General features: G+C 34.5%; 1 protein-coding gene across 2 annotated transcripts in view; it reads right to left on the bottom strand.

Moving 5' to 3' along the window:
* LOC145680609 (cubilin-like) overlaps positions 1 to 22,162 on the bottom strand; it is a 1,259,764-nt gene that overhangs the window by 522,877 nt on the left and 714,725 nt on the right. For both annotated transcript variants that reach the window (XM_081751290.1, XM_081751291.1), the window contains exon 7: positions 6,232 to 6,403. In XM_081751290.1, coding sequence (XP_081607416.1) covers positions 6,232 to 6,403 — 172 coding nt within the window. The remainder of the gene's footprint in view (positions 1 to 6,231; positions 6,404 to 22,162) is intronic.

Below are 22,162 nucleotides of genomic sequence, written 5' to 3'. Positions count from 1 at the left end.
CCAGTCAAATGGTACGTTTTGTCGCTTGTCATTATTTAAAGTATTTTTAGAAAACCCTTCACAAGCATCCCTCAGGGTAAGTGGTACGTTTTGTCGGTGGTACGTTTTGTCGCTAGTACGTTTTGTCGCGTATTCTTCACGAAGTACAGTCTTAAAATATTGTTATACAACGCAGATACATTTAATATAATTGCTCAAGTACTTCGAAAGAAAATGTATTCCAGCAGGTAAATCGAGAAATAAAGAAATTCTATTTTTGTGGAGAAGGAAGAAAGAATAAAATGACGTACTAACCTCAGGTTTAGGTCGGGAGAGACTTTTGTCTCTCTTCCCTATGTCATACCACTGACGTAAAATGATCGTATTACTGCATAAAATTTAGAGTTAAATAATTTTAAAATTCTATGTTCATAACCAAACTTGTTTAGATTCTATTAATCACGTATTTACATATACCGTAAATTCAATTTCTAAGGATGATTAATATTTATGCTGTCTAAGACGATATTAATTACAATTTAGATCAAATCTTGATGCTGTATTAATGATGGTAATACTTCTATGTATGAAAGTATGACTGTAGAATGAAAGTTAATATCTTCGTACGTCGTATACGCTGTGTTTTCCTTTAATCGGAGTTTATTATTATTGTCTACGATGGAACTAATCAACCTGCCAGAAATGAAGAATGTTATTTTAATTAATGTAATGAAAAATGTGAGTGAAATAGAAAATACAAGATAATGATGATAATACGAATAATTGAAATAAAGTAAGTAATATGAAGAATATTTTATGATAAATGATTAATGTATTAGTTATTCTGTCGGCAGAAATGGAAATTGGCAGCAGTTCTACATACGATACAGTAATGGTAATATTTTCGAAGTATGGAATGCGTAGGTATTGGTGACACAAGGAATGGAATTGAAGAAACATTTAACAATATTATTATCCTCAACATTGTAAAATGTAATGTTCTGGTGAACGAGAGCATAAGATTTTCAAGGTGAGATGAAATATGTTAATCATCCGAAACGTTAATTCGGAATCTACGGAAATGCAACCTAACTTGTTAATAATAAAATATTCCAGCAGATGCTATGTGATAAATGTTTTCCTGTAGAATACTTGTCTGGCGCAATTGATGATAAACGTTTTAACCAAGTTTCCTGTTTATTCATTTCTTTGTTTTGAAACTAATGTATTATACAAATCTTGAACTAACCTTTAAGGCTATGTCTTTGTGTATGTATTATGTTTAACGCATATCCTGAAGTCCAAATTTCAGCTTATGAAGTACAGTTTAAATGTTGATGTTTAATTTAAATTTACAACCTGGCAATCTTCTGATGATATTTTTCCTCAATATAAGGGGGTGGCGACTCTTATAAATACCGGGCCGATATAAGTTTTATTATGAAGTTAAGTATCCAAGCCAGAACTTTCACCATATTAAGCATTGTTAAAGTTTATAAACTTCTATATAGGATTGATGGTCAATGGAGGTTGGTTACAACGTGGCAAAGTTGAGTAAGTCCATAGAGTTTATTGGCCTGTCCAGAATGTTTTAACTTTCCAACATTCTTTACTGTCTTTGCATTAATTAAGACTTTTTTACAAAAACAAGTGCTGAAAAGTGTAATGAACAGTCTAAAATTGTCAAAATCCTGTCTGCTTGTGATAAATTATGTTCATATTTGGAGTTAATTTCAATGATAGAATTGACTATATGTTACTACCAGTATACGCATACGCATAGATTATCTTAGTTATATTTTGTTGTGTGGGGCACGGTAGTTCAGTGGTAGAGCGTTTATCTCTGATGCGTGAGGTCCCTGGTTCCATTCCCGGCCAAGTAAGTTTGTGGTGGACAACATCGTGCTCTTGGGGTTTCTCGAGTCACTCCCATTTCCTCCCAGTTTCTCATTCCACCAAGTCTTCCATCATCATTCACTTGCTTTAATCATCGTTTCCTTTAGTCTAACAGGCATAAACGTAAGACGTTAAGCTCAAAGATTTTATTTCATTTCATTTATATTTTTGAATTCTTGACAAGTCATTGCTTCTCATCCCTTTTACTAAACTCAATAGCAAATTAACAGCAGTTATTCTTTAATGTACAAGGGAAGGCTGACCGTAAGATAAAATGGCAAACCTAATGACTGTCTGAACTTTTACGTAATTGCATGTATTGTTACTAAAATATAAGACATTTTAAATAGTCTACATAAAATGAAACAAATTGTTAAAGGAAGGATCTATTATACTTGTATTTTAACAACTACATGCCTAAGTAACAGATAAATGAAATTTATATAGCACGGTTTTATTTATTTAACCCTAATATATAACATACGCTATTGAATAACTGACAACATTAAAGGCAAGGATAAAAACGAGAAGTGATCGGTAGATCATCAGGCGGGAGAAGCATTCAGATTCAGAATACTCAGCAACTCAGATGTGCAAGAAAGAAACAATGAAACTCGAAACACGTTTATATTTATGGTTAATTATAAGTTTATATGCAGAAGCTCACACCTCCAATTTAAGCAAATTCACGCACTGGTCACATTTTCTGAAAAAAAGAAAAAAAAGTCGAAAATCTGAAAGATATAGAAATTTCTCCCCCTTTCCCTTTTAGAGACGGGATTTTCAGAAACGCTTAAATGCTTATTTAATTATTCCTAGTGAGGAGTATATATCCACGCTTCTTGTCCCTCACTTCAGGGTCTCGTCATAAACGCTATTCTTGGATCAAATCATTGAATCCTGTCCCTTCCCTTAGGTTCAATAATTTAAGGAATCCCTTGTTATTCTTTGTTCTTGTGACAGAAGGCGAGGGTATGTAACTTAGCGTTTCAGCGCTTACCTCTAATATGTGGGGTAGCGGGTTCGATCCCCGACCAAGTAAATGTGTGGTGGACAACATCGTGTTCGTGTTTTTTCCGTGTACTCCCGTTACCTCCAACATGCTCATTCCACAATTTTTTCCATTATAATATACTTGCCTTAATCATCGGTCTCCTTTAGAATCTCCTTAATCATCGGTGGGACGTTAAACTCAAAGGTTTTTCATTTTGATTTTATATTTCTATCGATACGTAGTACGATCTACATGTTGGTGAATTTCGTATAATAGTGCTGATATGCCTTGATGAAAATAATGATAACCATACCGACTAAGAAAGAAAAGATCATTCAATTGTGTATTAATAATATCCATTTGTTATTATTATTCCGTTTCTTTTCCTCGGGATTTAAAGGTCACTAAACAGGACAGGACTGATATATATATATATATATATATATATATATATATATATATATATATATATATATATATATATATATATATATATATATATATAGGGTGTTTCAAAATAACACCGACAACGTTTGGAAGGTGATTCTTGACACCAAAATAAGACAAAAAGTATAGAACAACCTGGGCGCACAAATGCTTCCTTTCGGAGTTATAGGCTGCCGAAAACATGAAAAATTGAACTTTAAAGATCCATAGCTCCAGTACTATGGGAACTACCGTTTCGGATCAAGACTTGACTTCGTTTTGTGCAATGCTATTGTTATGTTATATAGATTATATTGAATCAAATTGCGTTAAGTCCGTTCGTCCGTTCGCTTTGGCAGCAATATAATAAGTTTCATGAGCCAGACATGCAAGTAAAGTACGAGTATTTTCGTAATATTTTTGTTACTGATTACAACATAGGATTTGAATCACCAGTAACCGACGGTTGTTCACAGTGTTTATCATTGAACGAGAAAATTAAATCTTGTAGAGTTGCAAGTCAGAAAGAAAACCTCAAGTTGGAACAAATGAAGGCAGAGGCTTTTTACGAGCATGCTCGTAATTTGAACGATAATGAAATAATGTTCAGTTTTGATTATCAAAAAAATCAGCCCATTCCCAAAATCCCAGATCAGGCTGCGTATTACATGCGTCAACTTTATTTGTACAACTTTACAGTGTGTGAGTGAAGTTCCAAAAGTCCGCAAAGTAAAAACAAAACATTTTCTTATGTTTGGCTTGAAAATGAGTATCCCAAGGGGTCGAACCAAATAGCAGCATCAGCTTTATATCATCGATTAATGTCTACCAATTTGAGCAGTTACAGCAGCATAAAACTTATTGTAGATGGCTGCGGTGAGCAAAATAAAAATAAGGTATTAGTAGGAATGCTATGCAAATTTTTAAGCGAGGATGCACCTGCTAACTTGAAGGATATAATCTTAATTTTCCCCGTTGTGGGTCATTCTTTCATACCGACCGACAGGGTCTTTGGCCGCATTGAGTCCGATGTAAAGGAGCATGCTACATTAACTACCGATGAAGATTATCTGAAACTATTCGAAAATCATGTAACGATTTACCGTTTGGGAAAAGACTGTCAAGTTCTTGACTGGAATAAGTCCGTATGTCATGTTTTGAAAGATCCCAGCCAATGGCATTTCAAACTGCAACGTTATAGACGAGTTGTCGTGAGAAAAACGGCAAAAGGGAATTGCACGATAACAGGGGAAATAAACTACAACATTGATTTTGGAGAAGTCAGGGGCATTTTGAAACGTGGAAAAGTTATCAGAAACATCCAATCAACAGTTCTGGGTAAAGGCGTCTGCTTGAAAAAATCCAAAATTAAAGACATTAAGACATTGTTAAGTAAACACTACGGTGATTCTTGGAACGAACAAGAAACTTACTTTCTCCACGGAAATTTTTGAGGAGCAAGAACATTTGATGGAAACATCTTCTATCGAATCTGATGTTGGGGACTTGAATGACGAAAATGACGGACTTGTTTTATAATGCTAAACCCATTATAAGAATCTTGTTACATTCTTTCTTATTTCAATATTTTGTATAAATAAAACATGACTGTGTGAAATGAATCAGTCTTTATTATTTTTTCTTGATTATACTTTATTCCAATACCTTATTAACAACATTTAACTAAAAAAATGCCAATTTTTATATCCATTAGGTGTAGTGAATCAAAACTCGTTGTGTCCATACTGTTGCAGAACTCGTTCTGTCCACAATACTGTTGCAAACAACGTTATGTCCAAAAGTTTTTCTTTAATAACTTTGTACAATATTAGTCAATTTTTAACGGGTCTTGTCCTCAAATGTGCATTAATATGATACAACTTTAGGAAAAAAGAAAATTGCTCTATTCACTTTCGTATAAAAATGACCGTTTTTTGCGGTTTCTGTAAAATTGCTTAGTAAGGACATAACGAGTTTTGCAACTGAACTACTCAATTCATAGCAGAGCCTTGCTCTTTTTCAATAAATCTGGTCTCCTTCCACTTTATTATTAACGTCCTTTGTTCTCGTCCTAACACGGGATCTAACTTTTGATATCCAACTTTATTAACGGTTTGTCATATTGACTCAAACCGCTCCAATCCGATCACTGAATAACCCTGACGTTTGAAGGATGAACATAAGTATTCCGCAAACTGCAAAAGGATTAAAATTACTAGTAGACGATCAGAGCCGGATTTAGATTTGATGGGCCCCTAAGCTATTGAAGGCGATAGGGGCCCTTTATAAGTCCAACTGTCCTTTGTCAATGACAAATTGTCTGCACTGTAGTGTGTAGCTGCACGCTACATGTTGCCATGCAACCAGTCCATGAAGAATGTAGGGACCCTATGTGCAGAAATTAACAAAATAATATTATTGCTGGAATCAAGTTAGCACAAGGGCCCCCATTACTTACATCATAGGAGCCTACATGACACAAAGTACTGTTAATATGCATGTAAGTTACATAAGTTGTTTCTTATCCTATAATTTGAGAATGCACATCTACTTTTTTCGGCAAATTTTTGGGGCTCCAAGAGAGTGTGGCCCAGGCCGGTAGCCAGCCCAAAAATGTAGGGGGCGGTAGAAGTTGGGGGGCCCAATCCAATCATGTTATAGTTTATCATAATATTATAGTTCATTTGCAAGTCTATCGTTAAAATTTTATGGGCCGGTAAAAATTTTGGGGGGACCGGTCCCCCTAGACCCCCGTGGATACGGGCCTGGTGGGGCCTTAATGCTATAGCTTGTTTAGCTTATACGTAAATCCGTCACTGTATAGGATTGGAAAGTTGAATGTAATCTATGAAACATACACAATAATTCTAATAAGGAATAAAACTACCAACTAAAATAATATTAAGAAAAAAGAAGAACAATTAATTAATACTTACTTATGAGGTAGCATGAGACTGAGGAATCCCAGTTTAACTCTCGTGTAGATGGAGCTAGTTGTTACGAGGTACTTGCACCGCCTGTTGGGAGGATAAACGCCTGGATACCCAGGACTAGCTAGGCGACACGGACGTTCCCGGCATTCGAAATCTTGATATACCCAGTCACATTCTGTAATAACCAGATACACAGGAAAATACGTATTAATCTTCTGGATAACAAAGATACTAGTTACACTCTGTAAAGAAAAAATAGCGACACCTCAATTCTCAAACTAACTTACACAGAAAACCATAGTTGGAGCCTGTTAGAAGAGGAATAGAAGGAAATGAAGAGTGGGATAGTTCATTCGCATTATCTGTGACAACTATGGTGTACGACATGCTGGCCAATTGTTTGTGCATCAGTAACATTTTCGCTAGATGGCACTGAGTGCGCCTCGTAAATTATTGTTGTGAGAATTTTGCATTGCATTTGTGATGTGTAGGCTGAGGTAAATAGCATTTTATGATTGTTCTTTGCTTTCTTACTGTTTAGAAAGTGTCAAGTGGCAATATTGTGGTTGCACAGCGCTGTTTTTGTGTGATATTGTTGCTATATGTGGACTGTAAACAAGAAGGATGTTAAGAAATGTGACTTGTCGCCATGTGAACAAGATACATTATAATTCTTGCTTTGTACAGCTAAGGCAAATCTCTAAGGGAGATAGATGGAATAGTAAAAATCCATCATTCGAGTAATTCAGAAGCGGAAACAGCATAACAAATCGTCCCTTCGTCAACAGTGTAAAAGAAAAAAGAAAGCATCACCCAGAGCAGATCGCTAAATGAAATCAATAGCACTGCAGATTTAAGGAATGATTTCCCCAAAAATCGCTTCTGTAATTTGACATAATCTTGGAATTGCAATTACTCGTACAACTATATCGTTGTGCGCCTATGCTACTGAGGCTTACCTGGGCTCTCAGAGGCACAGCGCACACTAGACGCTCTTTTTTAAATGAGGTTTCCATACCTACAAATTTAGAACGTATTTTCATGTTTATTTTACGAAGGAGATTATGAGAGTAAATAAAGGGTACACAAATTTCGTGGAGGAAATTGTGAGCAAAAGGAAATATTTATTAATAGCAAAGGTAGTGTGTGAGGCTCAATGCGAGTACCTTTGTTTTTTAAAATGAATTTAATTTGGAATTTAGTTTTTTTTTAAAAATAAATTGATTAGTGTCGGACTGAAAACAACACTTAGCCTTAAAACAGACATTCAGGCGGGAGAGCAGAGTTATAGGCATTTGTAAAGAAACTGCAATAGATTCAGATTTATATTAATGAATGCTTACTACTTAAGGTTTCCATTCCAGTTCGTTGTAATCGGCACCAACACTCACACAAACACTTCACTCCTACAGTTTGTAGAAGTTGTTCGGTGGCACTTGTTTAGTCCATAAAGATGAATGGAAAGTTTTTTAATTCATTGGACATTAAAATTGCTAGAAGTTCAATCCTGAGCGGTGACCAATGAGGAGTCGGGGTCCCAGCATCATAGGCGGCTAGCAATCATTTTTTCCCTTCTCTTCTGTGAGGGCGATGTTTTTTGGCGGCTTTTCTCATTTTGGAAGGACGTCGAGGGTATTTTTTAAATACTCTGAAGGATCCAAAGAATTGTAAAACAGTCTTTTTACGTATGGGATATCTTCTTCCTCATGTTAAATTTGTCTTTCGATGATTAAGTTAAACAAAATAGGATGAGCTAGCACACGGAGATCTTGCGCGACAGACTTTTAGAGGCAGAAAGATTAATGTTACAAATCGTTAGTCTTATTTGTAGTTTTGTATGGCGTTCTTCGAGCGATGAAGCGTCTATATTTCAGCAAATTGATTTTCTGGCGATGAGAACGGTCTCTTCAATGCGTTTTTATCTTAGGTTTGCAGTTTCCTTGAATTTTTTTCAATCGTATGCTCTGTCTGCATGTCTGTTTCCCGGCTAATGTTGAAGGCCGATTTAATGAAGTAAGAAAAGTAATTGTTTCTATGCAATGAAAATTAATTTGGAATAGTCGAGTTTTTCTCCGATTATTTCCTTTTACTCATTCTTATTTATTTTTGCTTTCTTTCTATAAATTACAAATTAGATGAGTTTTACGATATTGTCTTGACTGCGCGAAGAGAATTTTAGAAAGAAGAAACTCGTAGAAAGTCGAAACTGACAAAAACACAGAGGACTTCAACATGTAGGTTTGTGAGTCGATATGCAACTTGGACTTACGACAACTGGAATCACGTCGTTTTCTTCGTTGAAAAGAAGTTTAGCATAGTGGGAAACGATGGTGGTGTGAAGTTGTGGATACGAACGAGCAAGGAACTTCACCAGGATTTTGTTTAAGAGATACAAATATTCGGTTACTGAGTGATGGTATGGGCTTGGTTCACTGCTAAAGACGTCAGAACGATGAATATATGTGAAGGATCGTTTGATGCACGAAAATATCTTCAAATTCTGGTATGTAAAGTTCTTACAACTGCTAAAGATGACTTTCCTGAAGAAAATATGCATTACTTCCTTTTCCAGGATGATAATACTTCATGTCACCGAGCGAAAATCGTTAATACATGGTTCAAGAATATTACTATTTAGAACTTCATGTGGCCTCCGAACTCATCTGACATGAATCCAATTGAAAATTTGGGTCGATATGAGAAGATGGTTCAATAGACAACTATCTCGAATAAAATGAAATTCAAGGAACAGATAATCCGGGTGTGATTCCGTGAAAACGAGGTTGCATTTTACAATAGCCTTGTTACCAAAGGGCCCCGATGATTCGCTGCGCTTCAGAAAGCTCATAGTGCACATACATAATATAGTTTGCTGTATTGTACTTCCCCATGTTCGTACACAATATATCTTATCCTTAAGAAATTCCATTTCTTGTTTTCTGCTATTGTTGTTGAACTTTTTCACTTTTATGTATAACTCTTCCTATAAACGATTTTGCTCAAAACACACTTAGCTACTTATATATGCATAAAAATTCATTAAATTCATGTCAAAGGCCAGAAACTGTGGCGCAAGTATTAAGAATGAACTGCTCATTGGGAATATGCATTGTAGTATTATCAGGAATTCATGTAAAAATCATATTGGTTAATATATGTTGTGAAAACCATATCAGAGCAAGTGTCGCTATTTTTTTCTTTAAAGAGTGTAGTTCCGATTTAAATATGTCAGTTACAAATTTTTATTAAATCGAGAAATGAGCTACAAAGTTTACACTTTTCTTATGCATTCAAAATGGAAAAAAAATCTGTCGATTGCTTGAAGAGATTAACCTAGTTATTTCTCAAAATCTTGTAATCAAAATTTAGAGCAAATTGTACAGCTAATAAATAGCCCGGTTTCATGGATTAATCTTAAGTTAATTAAATGCATGTGAAGGTCTGTGTGTTCTATTGACAGCTGCACATGGAAACTTTATTAATATGGCAAATTACGTGTTCATAACGCCAGGATACTTTGATGATGATTACTGGTTTCACCAACGGCCACCAACACTAATCATAATTGAAACTCTAAGTTAGTTTAACGACATTTCACATTATATAGAAGTGTTACTTGCATATTTGTGGGTGGAGCTGACAGTAATCAAAGCTAGATGTTATGAACTTGTAGGAGTAAGACATATGTGGAAAGTAGATAGAAAGTGTTTGACAAAAATATCAAAGTGTAATTATTAGGATCACTCTAGTGGCTCCTGTAAAGTTGTAATGTTAGTAGGTTTCAATTGTCCGTTACTCAGCACGATACCTCTTGAACGGAAGTGAAATGTTTAACTTTTTTTCTCATTTTGGTAATACAGAGCTAGAGTGATTATCTCGGTTCAGTTCGTGGGTGCATAATAACTAAGTGATAAAGCGCTTACCTCTGATAAGTGTGGTCTCTGTTCGATCCTCCGTCTAGTAAATTTGTGGTGGACAACAACGAGTTCATGATTTTTCTCGCGTTACTCCCACTTTTCTCCTCTTACAATCTCACTCCATCAATTCTTTATCATGATCCGCTTGCCTCCGTTTTCTTTAGCCTAAAGGGCATAAACAAATCTTTCGTTGTCGCGAATTCTGTCGAGGAATTTGAAGCTTAAAATATACAAAACAATAATCATGCATGTTGGCTGCATGGGTTCCGAAACATGGTTGTTTACTCTGAGGGAAGAACATACACTGAAAGTAATTGAAAATAAAATCCTGAGACGAATATTCGGACCTAAAAGGAACGGGAATGGGGAATAGCGGAAATTTCATAATCAGGAACTGCATAATTTATATTTTTTTCCAAACATTGTTAGGATCTTCAAGTCTGGGAGACTCAGGTGAGCAGATCATGTAGCCAAAATGGAAGAAAGTGAGAACACTTTCAAAAATGTTAACTGGAAATCCAATCGGAAAACGACCATTAGGAACACCTATGTATAGATAGAAGGACAATATGACGATATATATCGCAGAAACAGGAATACAATGTAGAAACTGGATCTATTCGGCTAAGAACAGAAAATCAATGGCGAGCTTTTGTGAGCACGGCATTGAACCTCTGGGTTCATAGACCATAGAGAGTTAATTAGTTAGTTTGTTAGTTAAAAGAGTAAGCTTTGACTGTGATTTCATACAGATTTCATTAGGATTCTAATGATATTCTTCGGAGCTAAAGCATAACGCCCCTTAACTTCTGACAGTGCGAGTAGCATAATTAACAGACTTTATTGAAGATATGTTCACACATAAATTGAACGTAGATGTACCAATTTTGAATATATATATATCATAGTCCTACCTTTGGTTTATGTATTCCACTAAAGTACTGAATTAAAAAAAGTAGGAAAATTAAATAAACTTGAATGAAAAATAAGAGAGTTCAAAACGCACCAAAAAGTAGAAAATAAAAACTTAAAAAAGAATGATTTGACATACTTCAACAAGAAGGCATAAATCAAGCACAAGACAGTAATAATAAAACGCTTAAAAGCAAAAAATAATTTACTAGCATGATCTATAAACAAAATTCAAGACTGTGGCCTAATACTTAATATAAAATCGGTATAGAATAAATTAATACCTAATACCAAATCAGTTTGGATGCTAATTTTATGAGACATTAACTTGTTGGATTGGCACATATTTTAAATTTCTTTAAATAGATGATAGAAGCGAATTATATAGATAATAGAATCTGTTTTTAAGCGCTTTATTATTACTATTTCATTTCTATTAAAACTTTGATTATTTTCTGCTTTTTAAATAAAGCGCTTTCCTATTACTATTTTATTCCTTTTAAGATTTTTATTATTTTCTGCTTTTAAGCTCTTTCATATTACCATTTTATTCCTTTTAGGATTTTTATTTTCTGCTTTTAAGCGCTTTCATGTTACTATTTATTCCTTTTAGGACTTTTATTATTATCTGCTTTTAAGCGCTTTATTATTACAATTTTATTTCTTTTAGTGCTTTTATTATTTTCTGGCCTTTGCGCTTATAGGTGAAGAACAATGATCCGAAAAGCCGATCCCAACTAACTTAAAAAAAAAAAGACTTAGAAGAAGTTGAAGACGATTAATATTGTTTCCGAAAAGAGTGTTTTTAATATTTAATGGGCAACATGTAAACATTACAAATTACAAGAAACCAGAAATAACATTTCAACATGAAAACTCCACATTATAACAGTAACAAGTAGCAGCATCACGTCTACGTCACGTGAAGAAGTTGGGTTTAAATAGCATGAAATTTTCTCAATTAATATTGAAACCAGAAGTTGTAGAAGAAATACTACATGCTCTGGTTTCAATATTTCTGTTTGTGGTATATTTCTATACTTTCAGTTTTAATATAGAGATCAAAATAGAGATGAAATATACTTTTGATTGTATAAAACCGCTTATTGATATCTACTACGCTTTTACTATATAGAAATCAACTTTAAAACGATAAGTGGTTGATACCTGCCGCTTTCGGTGTTAATAGAAAGTTAAGAAAGATGATAGTATCTATTCTTAGATGGCTAAATCGATTTTTTAAAAAAATAGCTTCTCGCTATCACTTATCACTTTTGCTCTAAGTAGATCAATATCTAAACCTTAAGTTGTAGTAAATTTCTATCGCTTCCGGTTTTAGTAGAGAGTTACAGATAGAGATTAAATATATTCGTGATACGTTGAATCGACTGAAGGAAACCGCTTCTCACCATTTATTACAGTTTACCGGAAACCGGAAATGGGTAACTTTACTACTTCTGGTTTGGGTGTCTACTTCAACGATGAACTTAATTCGTAACTTTTCCCCTGCCAAAATTAATGTGATCCATCAAATAGATCTTGAGAATTTTCGTGTCCCGGACGGACACATCCACATACACGAACAGACAAGTGAAAGTTTTAAAGGAGTTTTAGTATACGCGAAATGACTTGAAAATGAAAATGAAATCTTTAGTTTAATATTCCCCTGATACGTCCTAGCGGATGATTGATAAATGAAAAAAAAAAAAATGAAAATTGTATTTAACTCTTTATATATTATTGTAATGACTATTCTTAGGGCCGGTGGTCTATGAGATATAAATTTACATTTTAACGCTGCAGTTAAACGCTGCAGATAACCACATATACACTCATGTCCAAAATTATTGTCGCATGTCTATAAATATTTGTTGTACGAATTTAATTTGATAACGAATTCACCCGGTAATTCTTCTAATGTTAGTATATGTATAATCGGCAAAGACATGTATGGCAGATTTCATGTCAAAAGAGCAGTAAATAAGAACAGTAAAATGAAAATAAAACTTTCTTCTCCATTTAGCAACATTTTGGTTTACTCATTCTAATTTTCGTATTTATAATTCTTTTCCTATGAAATTTACCACAAATATACATTTCCCGATTATACACATAGTATCAGTATTAAAAGTACCCGGGAAAATAATTATCAAATTATATTCTTACAAGAAGACAGTTATAGATATACGACAGTCATTTTGGACATGAGTGTACCCTCTCTTGAAATTGAAGCATAGTTTTACACTCAAAAAGTAAAAGTACTAATTATTTTTACCACGGCGAAGCTTTTACAACGAAAGTTTGGTGAAATAAAGATAAACGGAGGAAACGGAAAAGTAAATTACAGATGTAACTTTTTTCATCTAGGCCGGAGCGGGTTGCAATAGGAATGGTGTTTTCTCGGGGGTTTTCCATTTCCTCCAATTTTGTTGAACCCATTATTATCATCAGCTTCATTATGAAGATCTCTCTTTGCGCTTGTGCATAATCGTGGGACGTTAAACTAAAAAATCCTTTTTATATAAAAAAATCCTAGCCATACTGTGTTTTCACACAATTGACAATAGTGGAAGTAATATATACTGCTTCCTATTTTCTTCACTATGCTAAGAGCGGGTGAAAACAGTCTCACCCAGTGGCGGTTCTAGAAGGCAAAAACTGGGGGAGCCATCCGAACTCAGACTATGATAGCCATAATATGAGTGTACTATAAACTTTCAAAAATATATAAATAATAACTTCCATAATTTTTGTCACTCAAAAAAGTGAGGGCCTAGGCCCCCCGGCTCCGGCTTGGATCCCCCACTGGTCTCACCTTAACCGTCCGTGTGCAAAGGTAAATTTCTAACTTGTCAGCCTATAGTTATAAGTATATGGCACTAAAATCTTGGAATATTATGTAATTTGAAAGTTTCGTGGGAAAAAAAAATATGTAAGATATTATCAAAAGTGTAGCCAGAAAGAAAACACAAAGTTATGATTAAACAATTACAAGAAAAACACTAAGCTATTATCAAAAAAAAAAAGTAAAAGAAAAATCATCATTACAGAAAGATGGGAAAAAGAACCGGATAGAAGGAAAGAGAGAGAGAGAGAGAGAGAGAGAGAGAGACTGACTTAAAATGTATTTTTACTTAGTGTACACTTTAGATTTTAAAGATTTGTCCCGTAGATATTTATACGACATTGATTACACAGCCACACAAGAAATAAAAGATCTTTGCACCAGGCCCCAGGATATGGATTCGTTTTTTTTTTTTTTTACGCAGACCCCAGGATATGGATTCGTTTTTCTTTTTTTACGCAGACCCCAAATTTCGAACCCTAAGACGATCGACCGTGTCAATGTTTTTTTTTTTTTTTTTTTTTTTATGGAGCAAAAACTTCAGCGAATTTTGGTTCTGCGTTATTGTAGGAATATAATTTGATAACGAATTCGCCCGGTATTTCTTATAATGTTAGTATGTGTATAGTCGGCAAAGACATGTATGTGACAAATTTCATGTCAAAAGAGCAGTAAATAGGAACAATAAAACGAAAATAAAACTTTTTTTTGTCCATTTAGCAACATTTTGTTTTACTCACTCTAATTTTCGTGTTTATAATTCTTTGCCTATGAAATTTACCACAAATATACACTTCCCGATTATACACATAGTATCAGTATTAAAAATACCCTGCAAAATCATTATCAAATTATGTTCTGACAAGAAGACAGTTATGGATATGATACAATAATTTTGGAAATTAATGAGTGTACATACATTTTTCGCTTGAGGTTTCGAAATTTGGATTCTGTATACCAAAATACATCGAATCCATACTCTGTGATTCGGTGCACAGAACTTTTATTATTATTATTATTATTATTATTATTATTATTATTATTATTATTATTATTATTATTTTTTATGGTGGTGTTATTAATGCATGTTCACAATCCTGAATAATACTGCAACATAAACTATTTTTTATATGTTCTTCATTATAATGCAATAGAATACAATATAACGCAATGCGTTTACGATAAAATTTATTACTTTTCAAATAATCCTAATACATAAATGACGGGCGATTTCTTGTCATTGTGCGAGTATTTACAGTAATTTATTTACTTTAGAGTAAAGTTTGATATTACATCAAAAGTAGATTTTTGCCCCCTCGCTATACCAGTTATTGGTTCAAATTCTCTTGCAAAAAACAAACCATTTCCTTTATGAACTAACAACAATTTTCTCGAAGAAGAAAATTGATTTTTTCCCTATATCAACCATGGTTCTTTCATAACATCCATAAAAATACCAAAGGCTACGAAAGACCAAGCCATTCTCTTTCCGTTGTGGAAACGGTAAGTATCATATGCGGAACGGTAAAATTTACCAGAAATAGACTAGCACAAAACATACCTGTGGAGTTGAGCCAATTGTGTTTCCCTTCACGAAAATACCTTCCGGCAAATACAAGTGAGCAGAAAACATCTTAAGGATGTATAAATAAATAAATAAAAAGAAAAAAATAGAAACGGAGAATAGGTAGCAAGCAGCCAAATAGTGTATCAAAGTTTGGAGATCAAGGAACAATAAGCTGTTGAGAGTTCTCTTTTTCCCCTATCACGAGTTCATCGTGGAAATAATCTCATCTCCTGAACTTGAACGATGATGGTGGGAGTGAAAACGCGCGCGCGGAAGTCTCTCGTGGGAAATTACAAGGCAATGTTGCTGCCACGACATCAGTGCCTTCCGCTCGCTCTCTCTCCACCTCTCTCTCTCTTACACTCACCTGCTGTAGATGACTGCCTTTGCTTGGGTTGGCTTGGCTCGGCTGTTGCTGCACAGTCAGAAAAGAAGGGGAAATTGTGACAGCATTCTTATGAGAAAAGGAAGAAAAGTTTACCCCCCACACACGTTTGTTCTTTCTAAAATCATACTTTGAAAATTTTTCTCTTCCACTCGTTCTTATTTTCTTTTCCATTTCTTGTTTTCTTTCCTTATTTTCCAGAGAACCATTAACGGAAATGTGCTTTCTTTCTTTCTTTTCTTTTTTCTTTTCTTTTCTTTTTTTTTTTTTGATACACTTGCACTTCAAACAGTCCAATTTCTTCATCTTATTATTCCTTGAATATATTATGAGCTACATTAGAAAGTTTACTATTGCAATGTTGCTACTTGACTCTTGGCAATGAATATAAGCTGCGACAAAATTCATTCTCTCTCTTTGTTGTTACCAACAGTACTTCCAATGTTCTTGATCTTACGTATATGTACGTACAGTCAAAATAAGAATTTCTGACTGAATTGCTATGAGAATCCTAATGTTCCTCATTGGTTATTTAATTACGAACACTCATATCAACCGATAGGGTTTTGAGCTCTTGTTTTATACGACTTTATACAACTCCGAAGGATAGGGTATACTATTAACGATGGCTTCAAGCCACGATTGGGGGTTCAATCTGATGAACACATCATCATGCAAGAGCAACTTTTACAGTACAGATCGTTTCCCATCACACTCTTTCGCCTAAAAGAAAGATGGACTTTTAAGACCATGCCGTTGATACTCTATCGAATGGAGGGTTTAAAATTTAAAAAAAAAAAAAAAGTCTCAAATAACAGACAGCTGGACAGACACAGCAACACAGACATAAGGAATCCAGTAACGAACTTTTTAAGTTCGTTGAAAATTAACAGATATGCCGGGGCTACAGCTTTCCTGCTTATCGTATTGAAACATTTTATGGTGCGTTCTGAAGGCCAAAGAGAAGGCTTTCAGATAGTTGTACTCTTGTTCCAATGTAGACAGCAAGAGGAAAATAATAGAGGGGGGAGGGAAGACAAATTTTATGAATTTTTCACCTAAAATCGGGATTTAATTTTTTGGGGCTGGAAAAATTTCCACCAGACAGACACCAACTATCTAAAAATAAACCTTGGTACCCCACTAATATATCCTATAAGTATCATGGCGATATCTATCAAAGTAAGCATGAAATTAAAAGAAATATCTCATTCAACTACAGAAACTCACCATTTTCTTGCCATTTACAAAACATAGTTTATTAAAAACCTAAACTATACTTAACCTAATTAACCTACTGAAACTTTATATGGTGCTTTGTGTAGGCTAAGGATGAGGCTTTCGGACAGTGGTACGTTTGTTCGAATGTAGCCAACAAGAAGGTAATAATACCATAAAAGTGAGTTTTTTTCTAAAATTTCCTCTAAAATCGGGAATTTTCTGTAGCTGGCAACACTGCTACCAGACAGACGCAAACTATGTTGAAATAAACATTGGCACACTACTAATATATCCTACATATATCAGGGCGATATGTAAGAAACAAAGCTTCTGATTACAAAAAATAGATTACGGTAAACAGAAAAGTAGCTAAAAAGTAGAAAAACCGAGGGTTAGAACCTAATTACGAACTTTTACCCCATTGTAACAATCTGTACCCGATTTTGTTCAGTAAGGAACAATGTTTGACTGGCGTAAGTTGTCCTGGGCTCGAATGCATATGTACGCATTTATGAACAAAAATTTCGAAAATTTCGAAATTTTGCCCACATTTAGGGAAATTTTAATTTCCATAGTTGGCAACACTGAGCGATGGCCGGTCCAATTGATGTCAACAATTAGATATCCATTCGAGGTATCTACCTGACAAGTCTTAAGGAGATCTTTCTACAACGAAGGAAGCTACAGGGAAAAATTGGAAATTCGAAAATTCTTGAGATTTTGACTTTGGGCTGAAATTTGGGAAGGAAATTCGACACCCAGAAAAAGAAACTAATATGATAAACTATTGTCTAACCATATTTGGCCAAAAAAAAGTTATCCTGATATCATAATTAGTGTCCACATAGGAGCGGATTAAAAAAGTGACACACCCGTGTATAACACTTTGGCCACCTGGGTCCAAAAGAGGTGTTGTTCAGCTTTATAATCGAATATTCAATGCATTTACGCTCTACAGAAAGTTCTCTAATATATTACAGTCAAAAGGTAATACAATATATTAATTTAAACGAACTCACGACTAATTAAATAACTACGGCAATATTCAAATAAGTGTTCCTATCATTTAACTGGACATTTGTCTCTGTATATGTCTATACCTGAGTAATTTTTGCAAAATTTATTTGATTTCGGTTTAAATCTGGCGTAAGTTTTCCTTTAGACTACCACAATAGAAGTATTGATAGGTTTGAAAAGTATAATTAAACAGTAGAAAAGTATAAATAAATAAATATAGTACGGTATAAATTTATAATTTCAATCACAATTTGGAAATTTTCGTATACATATACAATATGTTATAACAAAACTTTTTTCCACGATAACTATCATCGTAAAAAGAATTGATTTTAATAAAATATATATAGTTTTCTTGAAGCTGATCAATCATTCATATTACATGGCGTTTAAATAAATAAATGTTATAATTAACATTTCGCAGAAATTATCCTATTGTGCGAAAATATAGCGTGTGTTTTCTTTGTGATTCAAGAACTACTGTCTATTGTCTATGGTTGAAATTAATCAAGAAACAGAGTGTGAATTAATTCCATGTTTATAAAAAAAAATACATTTAACAATAATGTTCCTAAGAATTTCCCGATTTTCAATGAATACACTGTTACTCGGTAATTTAATGTGTATTTTCGCTCAGCTTTCACAAAAGGCCCTGCTACAGTTGCAAGCGGTCACTGTAAGAGAGACGAAGGCTCGGAACCACTAGTGACGGAAAAAATAGCAATCACATGTACACCACGTGAGGGAGTTTGGTTTGAATATTGATGGTAACTTAATAGTATGCAACCAATCTGACTTATATGTACGACTGGGTTGCAGACTACCAAGGGGCAATTAATCTATAGTAATTCCTTATGAGAATACATACTTTTGACCATCTATGTCCTGGCCTAAATTAAGTGTGATCCATCAAGCAGTTCTTGACTTTCATGTCTGCCGGAGAAACAGATTCACAAATAGACAGGGTAAGTATATATGGATCATGTGGTTGATACATCACACTCCGTAAAGATTATATCTTCAAGATTACATTGACTATTAATTAACAGTTAAATGACAAAATGGTGCAGATATATATGAGAAATGAGGTTTGGTTATTTTACATTGATAAGCTATAAGATGAAAAAAATTATGAGTGATACATTACCGGATATAAATTGTTAACTACTTGGTTGGTACCATTCTCAGCACAACTTCTGAAACATTTCAACATACTTATTTGGATTTTCTTCAATATGCCAGGATTCACACTAACCGCTGAAATAGATAGTCTCACTCCCAAATGGGTGCATTGAATTTATCATAGGTTCTGGTAAAGTACATGGTAAATCTGCCATAACACAAGGTAAGCTAGACTGGGACACGAACTTATTCCTGTTTCATGTGTTGCCCGGCTTGGGTTTGATTCTGCCGGGTTGTGGTTAAACCGTGAGATTTGGTAACTCATAGCGTTCAGATCAGTGGCGTAACTAAAGGTATGGGACCTCCCCGCAGACAGCGTGGAATGAGGCCCCTTCTCCACGTCCAACTTCACGATTTGGGGGCCCCTGATGGCTTGAGGCCCCCCGCAATGCGGGGTCTGCGGGACCCTTATTTACCCCCTGGTTCAGATTACTCCAGACACAGCTGGGAGAACGTGGACTCAGTGCCGACACTGGGTATATTAGTAAACTCCATCTAGTGGTTATATTGGTGGAAGAGCCTCATCCACCAGTAGATATATAATAAGTTGTAACGTGGGCTGCGAGCCATCAATGTGCGTACCCGTAAACTTTCCCTAGAAACGATCAAGAAATGATGACAGATTTAAATAAGAAATGACGTGTCCAATTAGAAATGACTTAAGATTTCGATTTGAAATAATGAGTTCAGTTAGAAATGGAGGATATTTATCGAAGACAATCGTAGTAAGCCTACCACAAATCTTTCCAACCAGAGATTAGTTCATCGGAGAACTTCGGTCTTTTACCTATCAGGTGTATCCTGACTAAGTAACGTTTAATGCAATCCGAGGCAGATGTTCTGTGTTTTGCTTAATATTAGAGAAGTAATTGCGCTAGTTGTCTGTCGGGACAAGAACTCGCCGTAGCGGCCCCCTGACCAACCAAACCAAAACGTTCCCTCAAATATTTGCCCAATTTAGCACTCTCCTAATCCGGCGCCCGGGACACAAGCTACGTTTGCTCCACCCTAGTTACATCACTGCTCAATATCTCAAATTATGCCAGGGACTCGAATCACGACATTCAATATAATGATCCAAAGAAATAACTGCCAATTAATACGTTTTAACATGCGTACAATACTATCATAATTTTACTTGCTAGATATTAGTGATGACCAAAGTGACAAATAACGCTGTTATTATGATAAAATGGAAGTTCTATGTTGTTTGCCATGAGAAGTTTCTGTAACCATATTTGCTAGTTATGTCTTTTTGGACAAGGAGGTAATGAATATACGAATTAAAATAATACTTTTTTTTCTTGTTGGGATTAGTTTGATGTTACCACGAAATACTAGAATATATCAAGAAAGTTAACTAGATCGTACCATCACTGGCAAAATACGAAATTGAGAACTAGGTTAACGCACGTCGTCCTCGTGTAATTCCCAGTGGGGAGGGAGGAAGAGTTTCCGTATCAGCCCAGCAACGTGAGGCACTTGCAGAAATACTTGAAGTACGAAATAAATTTCAGTGTAGAAAGTGGGAGAAATAATGTTGTCTGGAGCTGATTAAAAAAAAAAAAAAAAAAAAAAAAAAACTTAGAGACCTCGTACAAAACAGTTGAACTCTACTTTTTACTCGTTCATAGGTCGCTGTAGGTTATGCCGTCAGTAAATTGTCTAAGATACGTTTAAAAAAAGAGGGGAGAATTTTTTTCACATTCATTCATAAATAGCAGCATTTTCTCTTATTTTTAAATTTTGATTAGCAAATGTTCTGTGGAGTAAAACAAAAAATGATAATGTTAGAAGTAATATACTGCATATTGGGGTAGTCTCTTTACTTGGAGAATTTGAGTTTTCTGCCGATTGTGATTTTTATATTCTAGGAACTCGACGAGAAATAGACTGCATTTATTCATAATGCATGTGCATTTAAACAGGGAGTGAACAGCTCCCCAATATGCAAATATCAAGTATATTTAGGAATAAAATGTTTATCTTAGGACATAAGGTTACAATGCTGATCTGAATATAAAGAGAAAGCTCACTCAGCCATACACTACCAGTTTTGGAGAGATGCGAAATACGATAGTGACTCTCTGAAGGAAAAACCTGGCTAATTATTCAGAGTGTATTGGAAGATTATAGAGATAATAACATGGCCCGCATATATAGCCTTTTAACTCTTTGTTTCCTCCATTCAACTACTTTCAACAGTCCAAGTTCACAAACTTACTTGAGTCGGAAAATATTAGAAATAATATTCCAAATCATGCATCTTGGCCCATAGTAATGAATAAATTAGATTTATTTAACTAATACATTCGCAAGCAATGGTTTGAATGATTTTGTTGATTATTGGTATACAGTATGGGATACAAGGCAAAAAAGTTAACTAAGTTTACTAGCCAAATTGAATGTTTTGTGGATCAACACTAAGATGTGTAGGAGTGATATGATTTATTGTGCTGAAACCACAGCAGTATAGCGTACATGTCGAAATATAACACAATGAAGAAAAGTTGGTAATTTGAATGTAATTGATTCGTTTTTTCTTCCAATTTGCAACAATTAGTTTCGGATGTAAGTTTTGACATTCTAATAGTTTTATATTATTAGTTTAGTAGCGGGAGGATAACAAAAGAATTCAATTGGATGACGGTATTTATTTAAAGTTACTGATTTCTATATAAATTATGAGCATTGCAAGTGCCTGTGTTTATGTTCAGTGAAAGAAATAAAGAAGCTACTCAGATAGCACGTCCACTTACATCAAACTTGATTTTCTATTAGCCTACGTTTCACACATCAAATTTGATGTTTTAATTTTAGTCCAAAATGGAATCAAATTAACGTATGAGCGACAAATCTGTAACATTCATATGACGTAGTAAATTAGA

This window comes from Thermobia domestica, chromosome 3 (genome assembly GCF_964235325.1).
Source record: "Thermobia domestica chromosome 3, izTheDome1.hap1.1, whole genome shotgun sequence".
Taxonomy (NCBI): Eukaryota; Metazoa; Arthropoda; class Insecta; order Zygentoma; family Lepismatidae; genus Thermobia; species Thermobia domestica.
The sequence above is the reverse complement of the archived record's forward strand: the minus strand, read 5'-3'. Positions and strand labels throughout refer to the sequence as shown.